Source organism: Euleptes europaea, chromosome 16 (assembly GCF_029931775.1).
Source record: "Euleptes europaea isolate rEulEur1 chromosome 16, rEulEur1.hap1, whole genome shotgun sequence".
NCBI classification, from domain to species: Eukaryota; Metazoa; Chordata; class Lepidosauria; order Squamata; family Sphaerodactylidae; genus Euleptes; species Euleptes europaea.
In genome coordinates this window covers 12,151,307-12,169,846 of record NC_079327.1, presented here as the reverse complement: position 1 = coordinate 12,169,846, position 18,540 = coordinate 12,151,307, and the positions used below count along the sequence as shown (strand labels likewise).

The window sequence follows — 18,540 nt, the reverse complement described above, 5'->3', positions numbered from 1 at the left end:
GCAGGAGACCAAACTGAACTCTACTGAAACAGTCTCTAGTAGAGCACAAGAGATTACTTTTTCTTTGTAAAATCCTGTTAGTCACACCGGTTCATCTTCTAACTTTTGCTGACGGCGTCAGAATTGTTTTAACATGACACAAGGTATGGAAGGAGAGAAAATATACACTCCCCCCAAAAAAATACTTTTACTGTTTCTTTTATTATTATTCTGAGTGCTAAATATTATATAAGCAAATCTCTTGACATCAGTAAACATGAAAGTGTCATCTCCCAGGTAAAATCTATCTATCTATCTATCTATCTATCTATCCATCCATCCATCCACACACACATATATGTATACAGAAGGATAATAGGATATTAATTAATCAATATTATGCTGTGTATTTAATGGTTTTATATTAGTTTAGGTTAGAAGGTTTATATTCGTTCCAGCTACTTACAAACAGTAACTTGTCCAAGACTTGTATTGATAGATAGAACTGTTGCGTGGTGTAGTTTGCTTTTTGTTGTTGTTGTATGTTTTATATTGTGTTGGGGTGGGAGGGAAGCTAATAATGGTCAAACTTTGAAGACACAAGGATAGCATACATCTTGTTTCCCCTTGGCGTTGACACAAATGGCTACATACAGTTATCAGTGCAATCCTAAGGAGAGTTAAGCCTATTCATTTCAATGGGAAATAACTGGAGTAACTCTGTTCAGGATTGTACTATTAATGACTGTCAGTGTAATCGTATGTCAAGTACTGGAGTCTCTCTGTACAGGACTTCAATGTATAGCACATACTTTGACATCTTATAGCACTGAGACAAGATATATAGGACTGCTGGTGGCAGAATGTACTGATGTGGTCACAGATCATGAAAGAAATATGCTTCTGACCACGTACTTTTCCCGTCTGACTGAAACTTCTTAGTGAAGATAAGCACACCACATTGCAGGGTTAATATAAATGTATGACAAAAGGGCCGAAATAAACAAAACTCAGGAACATCTATTTGATGGCATCTTCTAACCACTTTCTCTGGAGAAATCCCCCCCCCCCATAAAAGTTTTTAGAAGTACCCTGGAACAACCCCATGAACGGTTTTCTAAACTTCAACTGAATTTCAAGGAAACTATCTCAAGCACAAAAGGAAGGGCACACATGAGCGAATTTACACCACAACATTTTACTATTGAGGCCCATGTGGATACCAGTCAGAATACGTCCTTTCCCCCACTGAGGGTTAGAGCTAGAAGGGGGTCGTTCTTTGCCTTCTCCATGACTGACAGGGCAGTCCCAAGCAGAGTTTGCATCATTCCGAGTCCATATTTAGAAGGGTGCAACTGCTTAGAATTGCACTGTGCAACCCCATCACTTACAAGGAACACCATAACCCCTTCCCGGACACCCAGGCTGCTGTTCTTGAAAGGCAGGTCCCAGCTTCCCCCATGCCTTTATCCTCCTCATCCCGTCATTGTACTTGGAGGAAGGAAGTGAGAGCCATGTGAAGCTGCCTTATACTGAATCTGACCCTTGCTCCATCAAAGTCCCTTTAACTGGAGATGCTGGGGAGATGCTGGGGATCGAACCTGGGACCTTCTGCACGGCAAGCAGATGCTCTGCCACTGAGCTACAGCCCCTCTCCATGGTTCTCCAGGGTCTCAGGCAGAGGTCCTTTCACATCACCTACTCACCTAGTCCCTTTAACTGGAGATCCCGGGGATTGAACCTGCGACCTTCTGCACGCCAAGCAGATGCTCTACCACTGAGCCACAGCCCCTCCCCATAAAGTTGGGGGGACCCTTGAACTCATGAAGCTGCCTTATACTGAATCTGACCCTTGCTCCATCAAAGTCCCTTTAACTGGAGATGCCGGGCCTTGAACCTGGGACCTTCTGCACGCCAAGCAGATGCTCTACCACTGAGTTACAGCCCCTCTCCATGGTTCTCCAGGGTCTCAGGTGGAAGTCTTTCACATTACCTACTCGCCTAGTCCCTTTAACTGGGGATGCCGGGGATCGAACCTGGGACCTTTTGCACGCCAAGCAGAGGCTCTGCCACTGAGCTACAGCCCCTCTCCATGGTTCTCCAGGGTCTCAGGCAGAGGGGTCTTTCACATCACCTACTCGCCTAGTTTCCTTAACTGGAGATGCCGGGGATTGAACCTGGGACCTTTTGCACGCCAAGCAGATGCTCTGCCACTGAGCCACAGCCTTTCCCCAATGCAATGCAATGCAATGCAATGCAAAAAAAGGATCTATCCGGGCTTTGTGGGGGCGACTGCTCCCCTTCTCTCTAGGGATACACCCGCGGGGTCCCTCCTCTCGATTCTGGAGGGGGATCCTGTCCAGCCATGCACGCACCTGGCCTCTAGCAGCAGCGGGGTTGCCGGCCACTTCGCCGCCAGCCGCGCGGCCACCGTTTTGCGCGGGGAGCTCTGGATCCCGCGCAGGGACGCGCTCAGCAGCAGCAGCCCCGCCAGGAGCACCGGCCCGGCCGCCGCCATGACCCCCCGCCGCAGCCGCCAACTCCGGGGATGCCCGGGACAAGCTGCCACGCCAAGCCGCCGCCAAAGGCAGCCGGGAGCCCCGCCCACCGCCCGGCTGACTCACCCACCCACCCAATGGCCGCGCTCTCTCGCTCCCGGCTCCCGCCCCGTCCTTTGCAAGGCCCCGCGGCGCGGCTCTCCCCATTGGTCGAAGCAAGGATCCAATCCGGGACGGGAACGACAAGTCTCCGGCCGCTCGGGCGGAGCCCTCGAGATTCTGAAGCAGGGCGTGAAAAGGAGGGGAGGGGCGTGGCCTGTTCTGAAGCAGGGCGTGAAAAGGAGGGGAGGGGCGTGGCCTTGGGGAAATGGGCGGGGCTTCGCTCAGCTTGGAAGAAACCGCTGGGAGACTGAGCGTCGTGGCGGAGGGTTGCAAGAACCGGGGAGGGAGGAAGAGAGACAGTGATTTGCACGCCAAGCAGAGGCTCAGTGGCAGAGCCTCTGCTTGGCATGCAGAAGGTCCCAGGTTCAATCCCCGCCATCTCCACTTAAAAGGACTAGGCAAGTAGGTGATGTGAAAGACCCCTCTGCCTGAGACCCTGGAGAGCCGCTGCCAGTCTGAGCAGACATTAGGGACCTTTACGGACCAAGAATCTGAAGGGGCTTGGGCTCAGTGGTAGAGCCTCTGCTTGGCATGCAGAAGGTCCCAGGTTCAATCCCCGCCATCTCCAGTTAAAGCGCCTAGGCAAGGAGGTAATGTGAAAGACCTCTGCCTGAGACCCTGGAGAGCCGCTGCTGGTCTGAGTAGACAATATTGACTTTTGTGGACCAAGGGTCTGATTCAGTATAAGGCAGTTTCATGAGTTCAAGGGTCCCCCCAACTTTATGGGGAGGAGCTGTGGCTCAGTGGTAGAGCATCTGGTTGGCATGCAGAGGGTCCCAGGTTCAATCCCCGGCATCTCCAGTTAAAGGGATTAGGGTAGGTGATGTGAAAGACCCCTGCCTGAGACTCTGGAGAACCGCTGCTGGCCTGAGTAGACAATACTGACTTTGATGGACTGAGGGTCTGATTCAGTATAAGGCAGCTTCATGTGTTCAAGGGTCCCCCAACTTTATGGAGAGGGGGCATGGCTCAGTGGTGGAGCATCTGCAAAAGGTCCCAGGTTCAATCCCCGGCATCTCCAGTTAAAGGGACTAGGCAGGCAGGTGATGTGAAAGACCCATGCCTGAGACCCCGGTGACTTCATGTGTTCATTATGGGGAGGGACTGTGGCTCAATGGTAGAGCATTTGGCATGCAGAAGGTCCCAGGTTCAATCCCCAGCATCTCCAGTTAAAGGGACTAGGCAGGCAGGTGATGTGAAAGACCCCTGCCTGAGACCCCGGTGACTTCGATTGACCAAAGTTCTGATTCAGTAGAAGGCAACTTCATGTGTTCATTATGGGGAGGGACCGTGGCTCAATGGTAGAGCATTTGGCATGCAGAAGGTCCCAGGTTCAATCCCTGGTATCTCTAGTTAAAGGGACTAGGCAAATGAGTGATGTGAAAGACCTCTACCTGAGACCCTGGAGAGCCACTGCTGATCTGAGTAGTCAATGCTGACTTTGACGGGCCAAGGGTCTGATTCAGTATAAGGCAGCTTCATGTGTTCAAGGCTGGGTGAAGAATGGGTCAGTAGCTTTGCAGGAATGGAAAGATGGTAGAAGTTTCTTTACACTTGGTCTTTTTTACCGTGGATTTGGGCTTGAATTGGACAGCATACCACCTTCACATAGAAATATGTCTTAAGGGTACATGATATCTGTTCTCACATGGTACCACATGGGGATATAAACTTGTGTCTCCCCTGCCTTCTCCAATATTCTACCCACTACCCCACAATGCCTCTCATTATGCATGATGTTGAGACTGGATAGAAAGAACTCTTCGCCCCCATCTCATAATACTTGAACTCAGGGCCATCCAATGAAATCTGTGAGCAATAGATTCAGCACAAACAAAATAAACTAACAGATTAAGTGGAAGTTGCTGGCTTTAGATCATATCACACCAGAAACCACTTCTGCACAGTGTCTGTTTTGCACTGATAAAGGTTGCAGGAGAGAGCATATACACATATTTGGAAGCATATTTTATGTTGACTGTTAGTATAGTTACTTCATAGAATCATCGAGTTGGAAGGGACCACCAGAGTTATCCAGTCCAACCCCCTGCACAATGCAGGAAATTCACAACTACCTCCCCCCCCACACACCCCCAGTGACCAGAAGATGACAAAAATACCCTTCCAGGGTTTCTGGCTAATCTGGCCTGGAGGAAAATTGCTTCCTGGCCCCCAAGTGCCAATTGGCATTACCTTGAGCATATAAGAAAGGGCCACGAGAGCCAAACATTGACACAACCAGTCCTGTCCTCCCTCTCATGATCTGCCTAAGCCCACAGAATCAGCCTGGCTGTCAGATGGCCATCTAGTCTCTGCTTAAAATCTTCCAAAGGAGAGCCCACCACTTCCCGAGGAAGCCTGTCTCACTGAGGAACCGCTCGAACTGTTAGGAAGGTCTTCCTAATGTTTAGCCGGAAACTCTTTTGATTTAATTTCAACTCATTGATTCTGGTCTGACCTTCTGGGACAACAGTAAACAACTCCACACCATCCTCTATATGACAGCCCTTCAAGTACTTATTGTATCATCTCTGTCATCTCTCCAGGCTAAACATACCGAGCTCTTTCAACCTTGGAGATAGAACAGAAGAAGTGAAATACTCTCTTTCCAGAATTAACTGAAGTACTAGTTCATTGCTCTCTGTTTCCTTGTTCCTGTGGACATTATGCTAGGCATGAACATATATGATTATATTATAAGGTCATTGGTACATTTAGCTTTGTACTGTCTGCTACTATGGGCAGAAGTTCTTCAGGACTGCAGGCCGATTCCTTTCCTACTACCTTTTAGCATAATAAAAGTATATCCAAAATACATTTTGATTGGGGGAGCACTAATTAAACCACACTAGAATATGTGGATTTTAGCTAATAACCAAGTACACCAGCTTAACCGGATGATGGAATATATCTTTAAAACAGTTTGGCAGAATAATATAATGAAAGCAGCGCTTTAAAACTGGTCGCACAACAGACAATCATAAGGATAAGAATTTATTGCTAGAGCTATTTCTGTATTCCGAAGACATGATTAATGAAGGTTTCTTAATAAGGTCCAAGCACTTAGTATAAATCACAGTGAATGCAATATATTTAACGGCAAGACTTACAATAAGGAGAAATAAAAGTAAAGCTTTATCAGCATGGGAGGTGCAAATAAGACTTCCACCTCGATGAAAGTATGTTTTGAAATTATTTTGGAGGTCCTCAAAGATAACCTTGGGTGATCCATCTCTGCTAACTATACGCTTGGCGCGTTTAGTAACACATCAGACAGATACTGAGAGAACTGTTCTGTAAAAGTGTTTAGTTACCGTTCCTTTTACTGCACAATTTGCGATGCAGTTGACAATGATGATAATACAACTTAAGGAGATTTAGGATACCATGGGTTGGATGTAGTACAAGGAGGAACAATTTTCTTTGGCATTCCGCTTCTCCCAGCAGCCATTTTGGACCCCAGGAAAGCTTATTCCCATTGTAGGATCCATATGAAATAGCCATACAGATCAGGAAGTTGCAACAGATAAGGAGAGGAGGATGAAATCTTTCCCTCTTGCTCCCTCACTTACGCAAAAGTCAAATGGGTCCCTTTCCCCTCCTCACTGCAGCCTTTTGACTCACATGACTATTATTCCATGTGGTTCCCACATCCCCAGGGACAAACTGCTAGGGAGGGGGAACATGGGGAAGTTCAATGACCTGTGGTGCCCATGGGTGCCATGGCCTGTTAACTAACACCTTTCCTGGTGACTGCCAAGCGGTTTTAGAAAGTGGGTGGAGTAGGACTGCCAGCCTCCAGGTACTAGCTGGCGATCTCCTGCTATGACAACTGATCTCCAGCCGGTAGAGATCAGTTCACCTGGAGAAAATGGCCACTTTGGCAATTGGACTCTATGGCATTGAAGTCCCTCCCCTCCCCAGGCTCCGCCCCAAAAACCTCCTGCCGATAAAATTGTGTGACCCATGAGAGTTTAGGCCATAACAGCAATACAACCCTAACCAGAGTTACAACCATCTAAGCCCATTGAAGTCAATGGGCTTAGAAAGATTTAAGATCTGTTTAAGACTGCACTGTAAATTTTTTAGCCTGCTGCAATAAAAACCACAATCTTGTGGCACCTTAAAGACTAACGCAGTTACCCCTCGGGGATGCATCTACATGTAATCTTCCTTTTTCAAAATGAAGGCAATTTCAAATCATTTTCTAGACTATAAAATGAACTGTGTAAATTCATCCATATTCTCCACAATTATTTATACAAAATATAATTAGGATGAACACTCACATTACTTTTCAATCATGCAGATTGATATTTTATGTCCCCTTCAATTAATCTGGATCTGTACAATTTTCCATTTTTAAGATTTACATGCAGCACTGATTATAATCCTCTGAGGAGACGGCTTTTAAAAATCAATGTTCAAAATTGCTACACACGAAGGAGAAAGTGCTGCCGTAAGCTATTGCATATCTAATGGAAATGGATTTATGGTCCTGTCCTTCAACTTTCCCTTATTAAATCATTAAATAGGCCCCATAGTTCAGTTCACACTGGCCAAAATGGGTGTGTGTGTGTATTGTCTCTTTGGTGGTCCACGGTATCCGTAAAACTCTCCCCCAAGACCACTTTTCAAATTTCTTCCTGTCAGCTTTCTTCATTGTTCAATTTTCACATCCATACAAAGGAATGGGTATGTAAAAGGCATTCCCAGTATCAATTTCCTTCTGATTTCTTGGTTGCAGTCTGCCTTTTGGTCGATGATGGAGCCAAGGAATGGAAATTCTTGAACAATTTGGACATTCTTTCATAGGGTCACCATGAGTCGGAAGCGGCTTGACGGCACTTAACACACACAAAGGTTCAATGTTAGAAAATGTATTTTTAAGAGTTCTAAAATTGCTGAAACTTCACTGAATGTACAAAGAATATAATCATAAGATTAACATGGCAATCCTAAAGATTGCACTGTACAGGTGTTATTGGGGGGGTGTCTTTAAGATCACCTGAGAGCACTCCATTTGGCTACATAAGGGAATTACAGCTTCAGTCCTAAGGACACTTTCCTGGTGGTAAGCACCACTGAATAACATGGGGCTTACTTTTGGACAGACCTGCTTAGAATTGCTCTCTGCCCCTCTGTCGACTCTGCATCGATTTGTTTTTTAATTTACATCATTTATAGTTCACCTTTCTCACTGAGACTCAAAGTGGATCACACAATGTAAGACAATTAAATCAAGAGGAATGAGACATCCAACAAACAAGGCAATAAGTTTTGGATGGCAGCAATCTGAAAACAGAGCTAAGACCAAGCTGAAACAAAGCATAAGCATTAACATGACATGTAAACAATCCAGAAATTACTCAGTAGGGTGACACCCATCTCCACCTACCCCACCCTTTTCATCTATGCAGGAAGCTCACCTCTTCCGAGACCCGATGAGCTCTTGAATGAAACTGTTTCCCAACGCTCCATTAAGGGGACATCTATAATCAAGGAAAAGTCAGATTTTAGAAGTCCCCTTATTGGGCTTTGAGTGTTGGGGAATGGTTTTGTTCAAGGGCTGATCAAGACTGGGAAGAGGTGAGCTTCCTGCGTAGCTGCAGGGGGTGGGGAAGGCGGTTATGAGTGAAAAGAATGTGCCATTTTTTAAAAGTGTCGAGCCTAGAAAACACTATCCAGGATAGCGTTTTTCTGGGCACAACAAAAGTATTTTTTATTAAAAGTTTAAACATTGCACATACATTCTTGAGGATCACTTTCTCTCTCTGGAATCTGATGTGGGCTAGTGGATCTAGTGCCCTTTGGGCGTGCCTCCACCTGTGTTCTACTAAGTAAATAAATAAAACCAAAATGCAAAGTTATTGCAAAGTAACTGGAAATGCCATTCAGTTCCCGCAGCAGCACGTGCGCGTCGGGAAGAAACTATCCTCACCCACGTGTGCCGGCGTCGGTTCTATCGCTGCACAACTTCCCGCGCTCGGCCCCGCGGCGCTTTGATTCATTGGCGGCGAGGGCAAACCCTGCCCCGCCCCTTTGTCCGACCGAGCTCCTCCATTGGGCAAGGGAGCGAGGGAAAACGCTCCCCCCCCGCTCCTCGTCGCGATGGCTTCCTATTGGCTGCGGCTGCCGGCAAGTCGAGCCCGCCCCTCGGTAGCTTCGGGACCCTCTCCTCTCCGGCGATTGGCCAGGCAGCGGCAGGGCTCCTCCCCTCCCTGCAGAAAGAGGGGGAACGTCGAGGAAGAGCGGCAGTTGGGAACGGCGCGGCGGCGGGAGCCGGTGGAGCGGCGAGGGACGGCGGTTAACGGCCGGGGTTTTGAAAAATAACGGTCACGGGCCTGGTCCGTTGGCGCCGCAGGGACGCGCGTGAAGCCCCTCGCGGGGACGAGCCGCCGCCTCGTCGGCTGCCATGGAGAAGGGGCAGCTGCCGCCGTCCGGGCGAGGAGCCCGAGGCGGGTGGCCCTGAGCCGCCGCCATGGACGAGCGGCTGGGCCGGTGGCTGCTGCTGCCGCCGCTGCTGGCGCTCCTCTTCCTCCTGGTCCTCTACCAGTATGCCCCCGGCTGCCCCCCTCCGCCGCCCCCCTCCGCCTGCCGCCCCGCCGGGGACCCGCCGGCGCGGAGGCCGCAGCAGGAGCCCCGGCCGCCGGGGACGCCGTGCCGCCGCCGCCGGGGCCGCTTCGACATGCGGGGCCGCGACGTGATGGTCTTCCTGCACATCCAGAAGACGGGCGGCACCACCTTCGGCCGCCACCTGGTGCGCAACATCCGCCTCGAGCAGCCCTGCCGCTGCCGCGCCGGGCAGAAGAAGTGCACCTGCCGGCGGCCCGGCGGGGAGGGGGGCGGCGCCGACCAGGGCGACACGTGGCTCTTCTCGCGCTTCTCCACCGGCTGGAGCTGCGGGCTGCACGCCGACTGGACCGAGCTCACCAGCTGCGTGCCCGCCGCCATGGAGCGCCGCGGGGGCTGCCCCGCCAACCGCACCCGCAGGTGAGGCGGCCGGGGCGGAGGGGCCCCTTTCTCCTGGGAGAGGCACGGATAACCCGTTGCGAAAGCGAATTAAATATGGGAACTGTTAAAGGCTACGATTTAATCTAATTCAGCGGATCAATGCTGAAAGGATGAAGTATTCAATAATTAAAAGTATACAGGATGATTCTATGTAGTTTATAGGAATGATATAACGAACTGGAAAACAAATACAGAGGGGATTAGATAGATATTAATTTGATAGAGGAGGGGAAGTCAGAAAAGTCAATGCCGATTAGTTTGAAATGGTTTTATTTTCTGTAACTCTGAAGATGACAATATTGAAATTGAATGTGACTTAATAAGAAAATTATATATATATATATATATATATATAAGGAAGTGTCCCTTTCTCCTGGGAGAGAGCGAGAGGCATGGATAATCCATTGCGAAAGCGAATTAAATGTGGGGAATGTTCAAGGCTACGATTTAATCTAATTCAGCGGATCAGTGCTGAAAGGATGAAGTATTCAATAATTAAAAGCGACTAGGATGATTCTGTGTAGTTTATAGGAATGATATAATGAACTGGAAAACAAATACAGAGGGGGTTAGATAGATATTAATTTGATAGAGGAGGGGAAGTCAGAAAAGTCAATGCCGATTAGTTTGAAATGGTTTTATTTTATGTAACTCTGAAGATGACAATATTGAAATTGAATGTGACTTAATAAGAAAATTAAATATATATATATTTAAAAAGGAAGTGTTCCTTTCTCCCCTCCCCCCCCCAGTCTAGGGAGGGGGAGGCGTTCTGACTAATCAGCAGGTGGTGGCCGCTTATTGGTCAGAACCCACGGTTAAACTGTGGAACTCCCTGCCCCAGGGTGTAGTGATGGCTGCCAACTTGGAAAGCTTGAAGAGGGGAGTGGACGTGTTCATGGAGTAGTAGAAAAGGGCAAGAGTCCAGTAGCACCTTAAAGACTAACAAAAATATTTTCCGGTAGGGTATAAGCTGTGGCTCACAAAAGCTCATACCCTACCAGAAAATATTTTTGTTAGTCTTTAAGGTGCTACTGGACTCTTGCCCTTTTCTACTACTGCAGGCAGACTAACACGGCTACCCACTGGGAATTATGTTCATGGAGGAAAGGGCTATCCATGCCTACTAGTCAAAATGGATACTCATCTGCTGGATATGTTCACAGAGGAGAGGGCTATCCTTGGCCACTAGTCAAAATGGATTCTGGTCATGGTGCATCCCTATTCTCTCCACGATCAGAGGAGCGTGCCTATTATGTTAGGTGCTGTGGAACACAGGCAGGATGCTGCTGCAGTCTTGCTTGTGGGCTTCCTAGAGGCATAGTTAAATGGTGGAACTCCCTGCCCCAGGAGGTGGTGATGGCTCCCATCTTGGAGGGCTTTAAGAGGGGAGCGGGCATGTTCATGGAGGAGAGGGCTATCTAGGGCTAATAGTCAAAACGGAAACTAGTCTTGATGCATACGTATTCTCTCCAGGAACAGAGAAGCAGGTCTGTTATCTTAGGTGCTGTGGAACACAGGCAGGATGCTGCTGCTGCAGTCATGTTGTTTGTGGGCTTCCTAGAGGCGTAATTAAATCGTGGTCCTCCCTGCCCCAGGATGTGGTGATGGCTGCCAACTTGGAGGGCTTTAAGAGGGGAGTGGACTTGTTCATGGAGGAGAGGGCTATCCATGGCCACTAGTCAAAATGAATTCTTGCCGTGATGCATACCTATTCTCTCCAGGATCAGAGAAGTATGCATATTACATTAGATGCTTTGGCAGGACAATGCTGCTGCAGTCATCTTGTTTGTGGGCTTCCTGGAGGCACATGGTTGGCCACTGTGTGAACAGACCGTTGGACATGATGGGCCTTGGTCTGATCCAGCATGGCCTTTCTTACATTGTTATGTGCCCTTAAACTGGGAGCAGCTCCTATCGAGAGCTGTGCCCGGGAGCAATTTCTAACAGGCGTGCAGAATAAAGCCAGTAGCCTGCAGCAATTTTTTGCTGGCCCGTCCAGGACGCACCGAAGCAGGAAAGGATGTAGTAAAGCTCTCCTAGCTTATATGTTTGCTGTCTGGATGGGAGTTCCGAACTCATTATAGATACCCCCAGCCTTGTGCTTGCAGATTTATGTTTAAACAGTGACTTTCCTGATATGTCAAAAAGTTCTTGATCCACAGTAGAGCTAGTGTGCAATTCAAAATAATGATGATGGTCTCAAGACATTGGGTCTAAAGCAGGGTTAACTGTTGGCTCTAACATATCTGGCATTTTTAAGGCGTGCGAAATAAGCACCATGAATATGCAGCACATGGGCGGAAATGCTGCATTTGTTGGGGCTGATGCATGGGATTAGAAGCTTCTGCAAAGGAATGATCTTCAGTGCTTTCTGCTTGTTTGTTGTATAAATTTCCTCAGCTACAAAACTTTAACTTGATACTGACAGGAGGTTGTTGCACTGGCTTTCTGGAATGCTAGGATTCTTATCCCCTTTTAGTATTGTTCTAGTTGAGCTGTAACGTTATCTACAGCCTATTGTAAAAATCCTTCCAACTTGTGTGCTGTTATAAGTCTTAAAACTGAGAGGATACGAAGAATGTATATTGAGAACATCAGTTACAAGCATTGTATCTCTAATTGAACCTTGTGGACTCTCCGTGAATATTGCAGGCTGTGTGAATAGTTTGCTTGTCTAAAGGTAATTTGGAATGGGATTCCTTCACTCGTTCTTCTGGGTTTTCCGTTCTGTATATGCTGTTCCGGAAATTTATCGCATTTTTAGTGAAGAATTCTGTTGATCTGTCTCATTTGTACATGATGGTTGACATGCCTAGGAATAAAAATGATTTCAATTTTTGTCATATTTCTTATGAAGTGGATTCTTTATGGGTGCTGGATCTTTGAAGTGAATGTTTTAAATTAATAAAAATGTGGTGTGCTCTAGTATACCTGGCAATGCTCATGCAGTTCAGTTGCATCTGTCAGTTTCATGACATCTTCTAGTCAGAAAGGATAGTGCTTGATGTGTGAGTTGCAATGAATGCCCTTGTACAAAGTATGAAGATTTGTAAGCTCAGTATTCCAGGCCATAGGCTTGCACTCCTGGATGATATTTGTGTTCCCACTTCTCTAGAATGCTCTGGCCTCTTTTATAATAGGAGTATGGGAGCAGGTATAGAGGGATGCTGTGGCCGTGATGGTTCTTTTTCAGACTTCAGTTTTGGTCCTCTCTGTGCCCTGTGCAGCAAGTTTCACTGCTAGCTTGAGCCTTCAAGTATAGAGTGAGCTGACAGACAAGCGAGGAAGCTCTGAGCAAATACCAGGCAGTTGAAAGTAGGCATGGGGGTGGTCTTCCGCTGTCAAAGATTGTAGGCTTGTTGCTAACCAATATACCTTCCAGGCATGTTTAAGTGTACTTGTGGGTAAGGCCATCATATCCGTGTGCAGTACTGTTGGCAGTTTGTAATAGTACCACACAAATGTATTAGAGAACTCAGTTGCCTGGTCTGAATCTGAGCAGGATTTCCAGGCATCAGTGTCACATGTAACTTCTGGCGTGCATGAAGTTGCCGTTTAGTGAGTAAGACCATTTGTCTGTCAAGATGGGTATTGTCTACTCTGAATGGCCGTGGCTCTCCAGCATCTCAGGAAGAGGTTTTCCATATTACGTATTGCCTGATGCTTTTTTAAAACTGGGGATTGAATCTGGGACCTTCTGCATATGCAACAAGATGCTGTACCTCTGAGCTACAGCTCCGGCCCATGGGGTGAATTTTCCCCGTAACTAGCAGTAATAGAATATTATACAAAATTAGCAGTTTTATGCATTCTTAGTTCATTTTGCCTGCTATCACTTTTAAAACTAGCTTTAAGTTACGCTTAGCTTTTTCTTTTGTATGTGTATACAGAAAAAATGAAGGTATAGCACAATATAACTTGGTATTCTAGTTTGTGCTCTAAACTTATATTTTGAGTTTACCTACTCAACTATTTCAGAAAGGTAGGAAAAATGCCTTTGAACTGTTTCAAAACTGTTTGAAGTGCATAAAATGATTGAATGATAGAGGTAATAAGACTCCCCATTTAGGGATCCATTCAGATGAGATACTGAAATAGAATTCATTGTACAATGCGTTTGAAAGGGGTACTAGCAAACAGATACTAAATAAACCAACAGTGAGCTACATTTACTCAAATGCAAGACTAGTTTTTTCCCCCCAGGTATGCCATCAAAATAAAAAGGGGTCATCTTAAATCTACGTTAGTTATGTCAAGTAATCAGCCCTTTTGGATATAACATTTGGGGGGGACTGTCTTACTTTCAGGGGTGTCTTTAAGTAAATATAGTAAATGGATATGAAATGATAATGAAGCAATGTTTTTTCTTTGAAAGAATCTGAAATTCTTTTGGGAGCCTACTAATAGGTGCAACCTCTACTCTGTATATTGAAGGGTTCTTTGAACTACTACCCCAAAATAACATTTCCCTTAGGACACAGTGCTGGAACTTAGGGCCTTGATCCTTCCCATGGGAACAACAATCCAACTGAATAGCCATGGAATTAACCCAAATTAAACCTGAATCAGGCCTGAAGGATTTTGGTCTACCAAGAAGTGAGTCTCACTGAATTTGGTGAGCCTTACTTCTGAGTAAACCTGTTTAATCAGGTTGCAAATTGGAACATGGCCCACATAATGTTCTACTGAATAACCTTGAGATTTTGATTTTTCTGATTGATCCAAGAAGCTGCTGATCCAATTTGTGTTTCCTTCTAGGAACGGTGTTCAAATTCATCTCAGACAAGAATTTAAAAGGACTTCCCAGTGAACACATTGCATGTTATTTAGAAATTATGTGTTAAAATGGGAAAGCTTACTTATTAGAAAAAACAGATGGATGTGAAAGACCAGTGGTTGGTCTTCATACGAACCAGTTTCGTGTGTGTGGTATGTCTGTGGCAGAAGCTTCTGCAGTGTGCATGCATTATTTTTCTGGGCTTGGAAACCACATTCACAAAGGAGACCCTGCAAAGATGAGCATTTGCATTCTAGTGTGCATGAGGATCCAAGGTGTTCATTGCACCCCCTGTTGACTAGAAGGTGGCAGTGCACAGTTCTGTTTCTTTGCAGTGTGGATGGAAAGGAATGTGAATCCTCGGCGCTCATGTCATTAGGTACAACTGAAAGATAATTAAGTGCACACTTGTTAACTGAAATTCTGTATTTTGACAAAATGTCATCTATTTTTTTAAGTTTCTCAGTGAATTGAATTCAATTGACTGTTACCTCTCTGCTGAGCACTGCAGTGCCATATTATAATATATGCAGTCAGAATTTTCCTTTTGTTGTTGTCAGAACATCATGGGACAATCCCAGCCCAAATCAAGGATTTCAGAATTGTACTTTGAAGATTTCAGCAGGACAAGTGCCCGTTTATGTCTATTGAAATCCATGAGATTTCGGTCTTTTGCTTTGCCTGGATTTTCAGTTGTTTTTGCACAATATTTAACAAATCCCTATGCGTATAATATTTCACATTACCTGCCATGTGATTCTTTCAGCTGGAGATGCCAGACATTGAATCTAGGACTTTCAACATGCAAAACTGATGTTCTACTACTGAGTTCCAACAGGAGATAAAGGGACAGGAAGATGGAAAGACACCAGTATCTGGTTTTTTTGACAGACTAAGCAAAACACTGCAAGAAAATCTGCCAGTTTGAACGTTTCCAGAGAATCCCTCTTGATGTGTGATAACAGTCTGGGACCCTTGCATTTATGGGACCATCTCTCCCAATATATCCCCCAGAGAGCTTTACACTGGGCTAGAAACAATCTCCTGGTGGTCCCTAGCCCGAAGACTATCTGGCTGTTCTCGCTCAGGACCCTTTTGGCCGTAGCTCCTACCTGGTGGATCTCGCTGCCCAATGAGACCCATGCCCTTTGGGACTTAGTTTTGCAGGGCTTCTAAGATGGAGATGTTCCGCCAGGCCTATGGTTGAGGGCAGCGACTGTATCATGTAGCGGCTGGACTCCCCTGCTGGACTCCCCTTGTGGTCTCCTCCTAATTAATTTGTGTCAACAACACTAATGAGTATTAAGGTTTTACTGCTTCGGCTGGAAAATATTGGTTCATCTTTGGTCTTTAGTGCCCACATTGGGGACTGCGCCTGTGTGCAGACCTGGCACTGGAGTACTTTCTAGCTTAAACTTCCCTTGGACTCCCTTCCCATCTGGAGTCCAAGGGAAGGCTTCCTGCTGAAACCATCACTTGCTCCCGGAAGGTATGTCCCTTTCCCCTCAGTTCCTTCTCTGCCACCGCTGCAACAGGACACCTTTCTAGCATTGTCTTTGCATTCGAGTTTTTCGGTGGTATTTTTGACTCAGATTGTTTAGTGTAAGTGAGTTGAGACATCTCTCGCTGGTCTAACCCCTCTGTGCTTTCCCTGGGTCACAGAATTCTGGATTTGTGGGTCCTTTTTGCTTCGGCCCACTGTTCTGTTTCCCCACAGAATTTAACGGAAGTAGTTATGGCTTCTGCGGCCCTGTTCAAAAAGTGCCTACAATGTGGGACGAAGATGACCCACTCAGATGAACACGAGACCTGTTTGATTTGCCTTGGTGAAACCCACAGTGTGCAGGCCTGCAAAATATGCATGAAATTCACGCCTAAAGCGAGGTCCGACAGAGCCGCTAGGAAAGAAAACTCTGGAAGATATGGATGCCATTTCAAAATGCCAGTTCTTGTTTCTAAAAATGGACCAGCAGATGCACAGAATGTCATGCGTTTGCTTTAATTCAGCATTGTGTAGTATTAATGTGTTGCGTTGTAGTGATAGTAGCATAGAAAATGTCAATGAGTGCAAGATTTCTTTTTGAAATGTATAATGGCACATAATGTTTTAGACGTGAATAACAGCGCTCTCTTAAAAGAGCCACATTGCGTGCAAGTAATTATGAATGCCCATGTAAAATGCATAAATAGTTATTGTATAATTATATTTGGTCTCAGATACAGACAGAATTGTAATGTGTACTCTTGCCAGATATCACCCTTCGTTTGCTACAAACTAAATAAGACATCAGTTCTTTCAGTAGCTAACTTGGTGGTCCTATGTGCATACCATATTTACTTGAAAGGAATATGGCCCTGAATGGAAAATAACCCCTCCAAATGTTATACCCAAAAAGATGCTTATTATTATTCGATGTCACTGTAACTTGTATCTGAATTTAGGTGGCCTCTCCTCCTTTTTGATGGCACATGGGGGTGTGGGGGGAACACCTAGTCTTGTTTCGAGTGGACACAGTAACAGAGGCAGTGAAATGGGGCTAAACAGAAAAGATAGGGGTTAGAAGGGGGGAAAGCATGAAAATGGCAAAGTGAAGATTAGGCCTGGTTGACCATTGCAGGAGAAGGAGTGGACTGTGGTGCTTTTGACTGTTCTTTCACACAAAGAACTCCGTGTGTATGTAGTGAGAGACAGAACTTGCTGTGGACTTTGTCCCAGGATCCTCTACTAGCACTGAAGGGAGAAAGGTGATACTCCCTCTCTTTTTGAATGCATGTACAGTGCTTAACAAAAAGCTCTTCTATTTGCTTAGCTGAAATGGTGTGGTCTGTGTAACCACTTCTGGTTTCTGCTGCCCTCTACTTGCATGAAACTTGCCTGAGCATGCTGATTGGCTAGAAGGCAGTTGAGTGGTTGAAGGCAGTTGAGTGGTTGATAAATTAGAAGAAAATGGAAGGGGGGGTTAATTCGTCACTCCATCTGTACTCTCCTTTTTCTTTCACAGTGCAACTTAAGATGGTGTTTAAAAGCCTGGATCCTCTGACAGTGTTTCCCTTGCTTTTGTCTTTGGCTGCTGGAGATGCTGTCCTCTGGTGTGGTGCAAGTGGCAGAGGAAGCACGTGCTGCAGTAAGGGGGACAGCCTTCACAGTAGCCAGAGAGAAACGCAAGGAGAACACCATCAGAGGATAAAAGCCATAGAGGTCCAAGGAGGCGTCCTATCCAAGTAGTCATACGGACCAGCATCAGCAAGGATCTGTTTCTTCCAGCCACGACTACTAAATTATCCTGAATCTTAAAAAACATAATGCGCTATATAATTGTGGATCTCCTCTCCAACCCTTTTCATGCAGCATAATAAAGAATATGTAACAAAACATTGGTTTGCCCTTTCTTCACTTTTCAACATTGCTGTTGCGTTAGTCAAGCTAAGAGAAAGTGACTGGCGAGGGATGCTGAGCAAGCTTTGTGGTTGAGTGGAGATTTTAACCCAGATTTTACCAGTTCTAGTCTGGAGGCCAGTTCTACTACCTGATTGTTTAAAGGGCTGATGTGCTGTGGATCATCTGAGGGGCCAGAGCACAGTTTCTCTCTGTCCCTCCCTCCCTGTTGCCTCCTTAACATGATTCCTGATTTTGATATTGGGAAACGTTGGGAGGGAGCCTTTTGAAAAACCGAATATAGGCATTTTATCAGCTCAGCAATACCTAACGACATGTTCCTATACCATTTTTGGTATCATTTTTGGTTTGGCCTTCAGCCTCAGCAGCAGGTTTCCCTATGTGAAAATGAAATGCCAAACCTGTGTCCTTTGTTCGAGAGCAGTGGTTCCCAAAGTGGGCAGTACCATGCCCTGGGGGGGGGGATTACCTGGGGGGGGAGCTAAGAGGCAGGGGGCGGTAGAGGTGGGCCCCTTCAACTGTGTTGTTGGATAGGGTCAGGGGTGCTGAGGTTGAGTTTGTGGGACCAAGGGGGCGGTGGCCTGAAAAGTTTGGGAACCACTGTTCTAGAGCATCAACAGTGGTATTGCCAAACCGTATAAGCTGAGGGGTTACTTTGTATATAGCAGATGTTTTCTATGTTCTAGTATATGTTGAACTAAAGGAAGTAA

At 46.2% G+C, this 18,540-nt stretch overlaps 2 protein-coding genes across 2 annotated transcripts in view; one reads left to right on the top strand and one right to left on the bottom strand.

Annotated features, from left to right (window-relative positions):
* Positions 1 to 2,497, bottom strand: part of UGGT2 (UDP-glucose glycoprotein glucosyltransferase 2) — a 90,052-nt gene extending 87,555 nt beyond the window's left edge. Inside the window, exon 1 of the mRNA XM_056862131.1 lies at positions 2,355 to 2,497. Within this exon, the coding sequence (XP_056718109.1) occupies positions 2,355 to 2,497 (143 nt within the window). The remainder of the gene's footprint in view (positions 1 to 2,354) is intronic.
* Positions 2,498 to 9,120: 6,623 nt separating this feature from the next.
* HS6ST3 (heparan sulfate 6-O-sulfotransferase 3) overlaps positions 9,121 to 18,540 on the top strand; it is a 160,130-nt gene continuing 150,710 nt past the window's right edge. The window contains exon 1 of the mRNA XM_056861919.1: positions 9,121 to 9,632. Coding sequence (XP_056717897.1) covers positions 9,121 to 9,632 — 512 coding nt within the window. The remainder of the gene's footprint in view (positions 9,633 to 18,540) is intronic.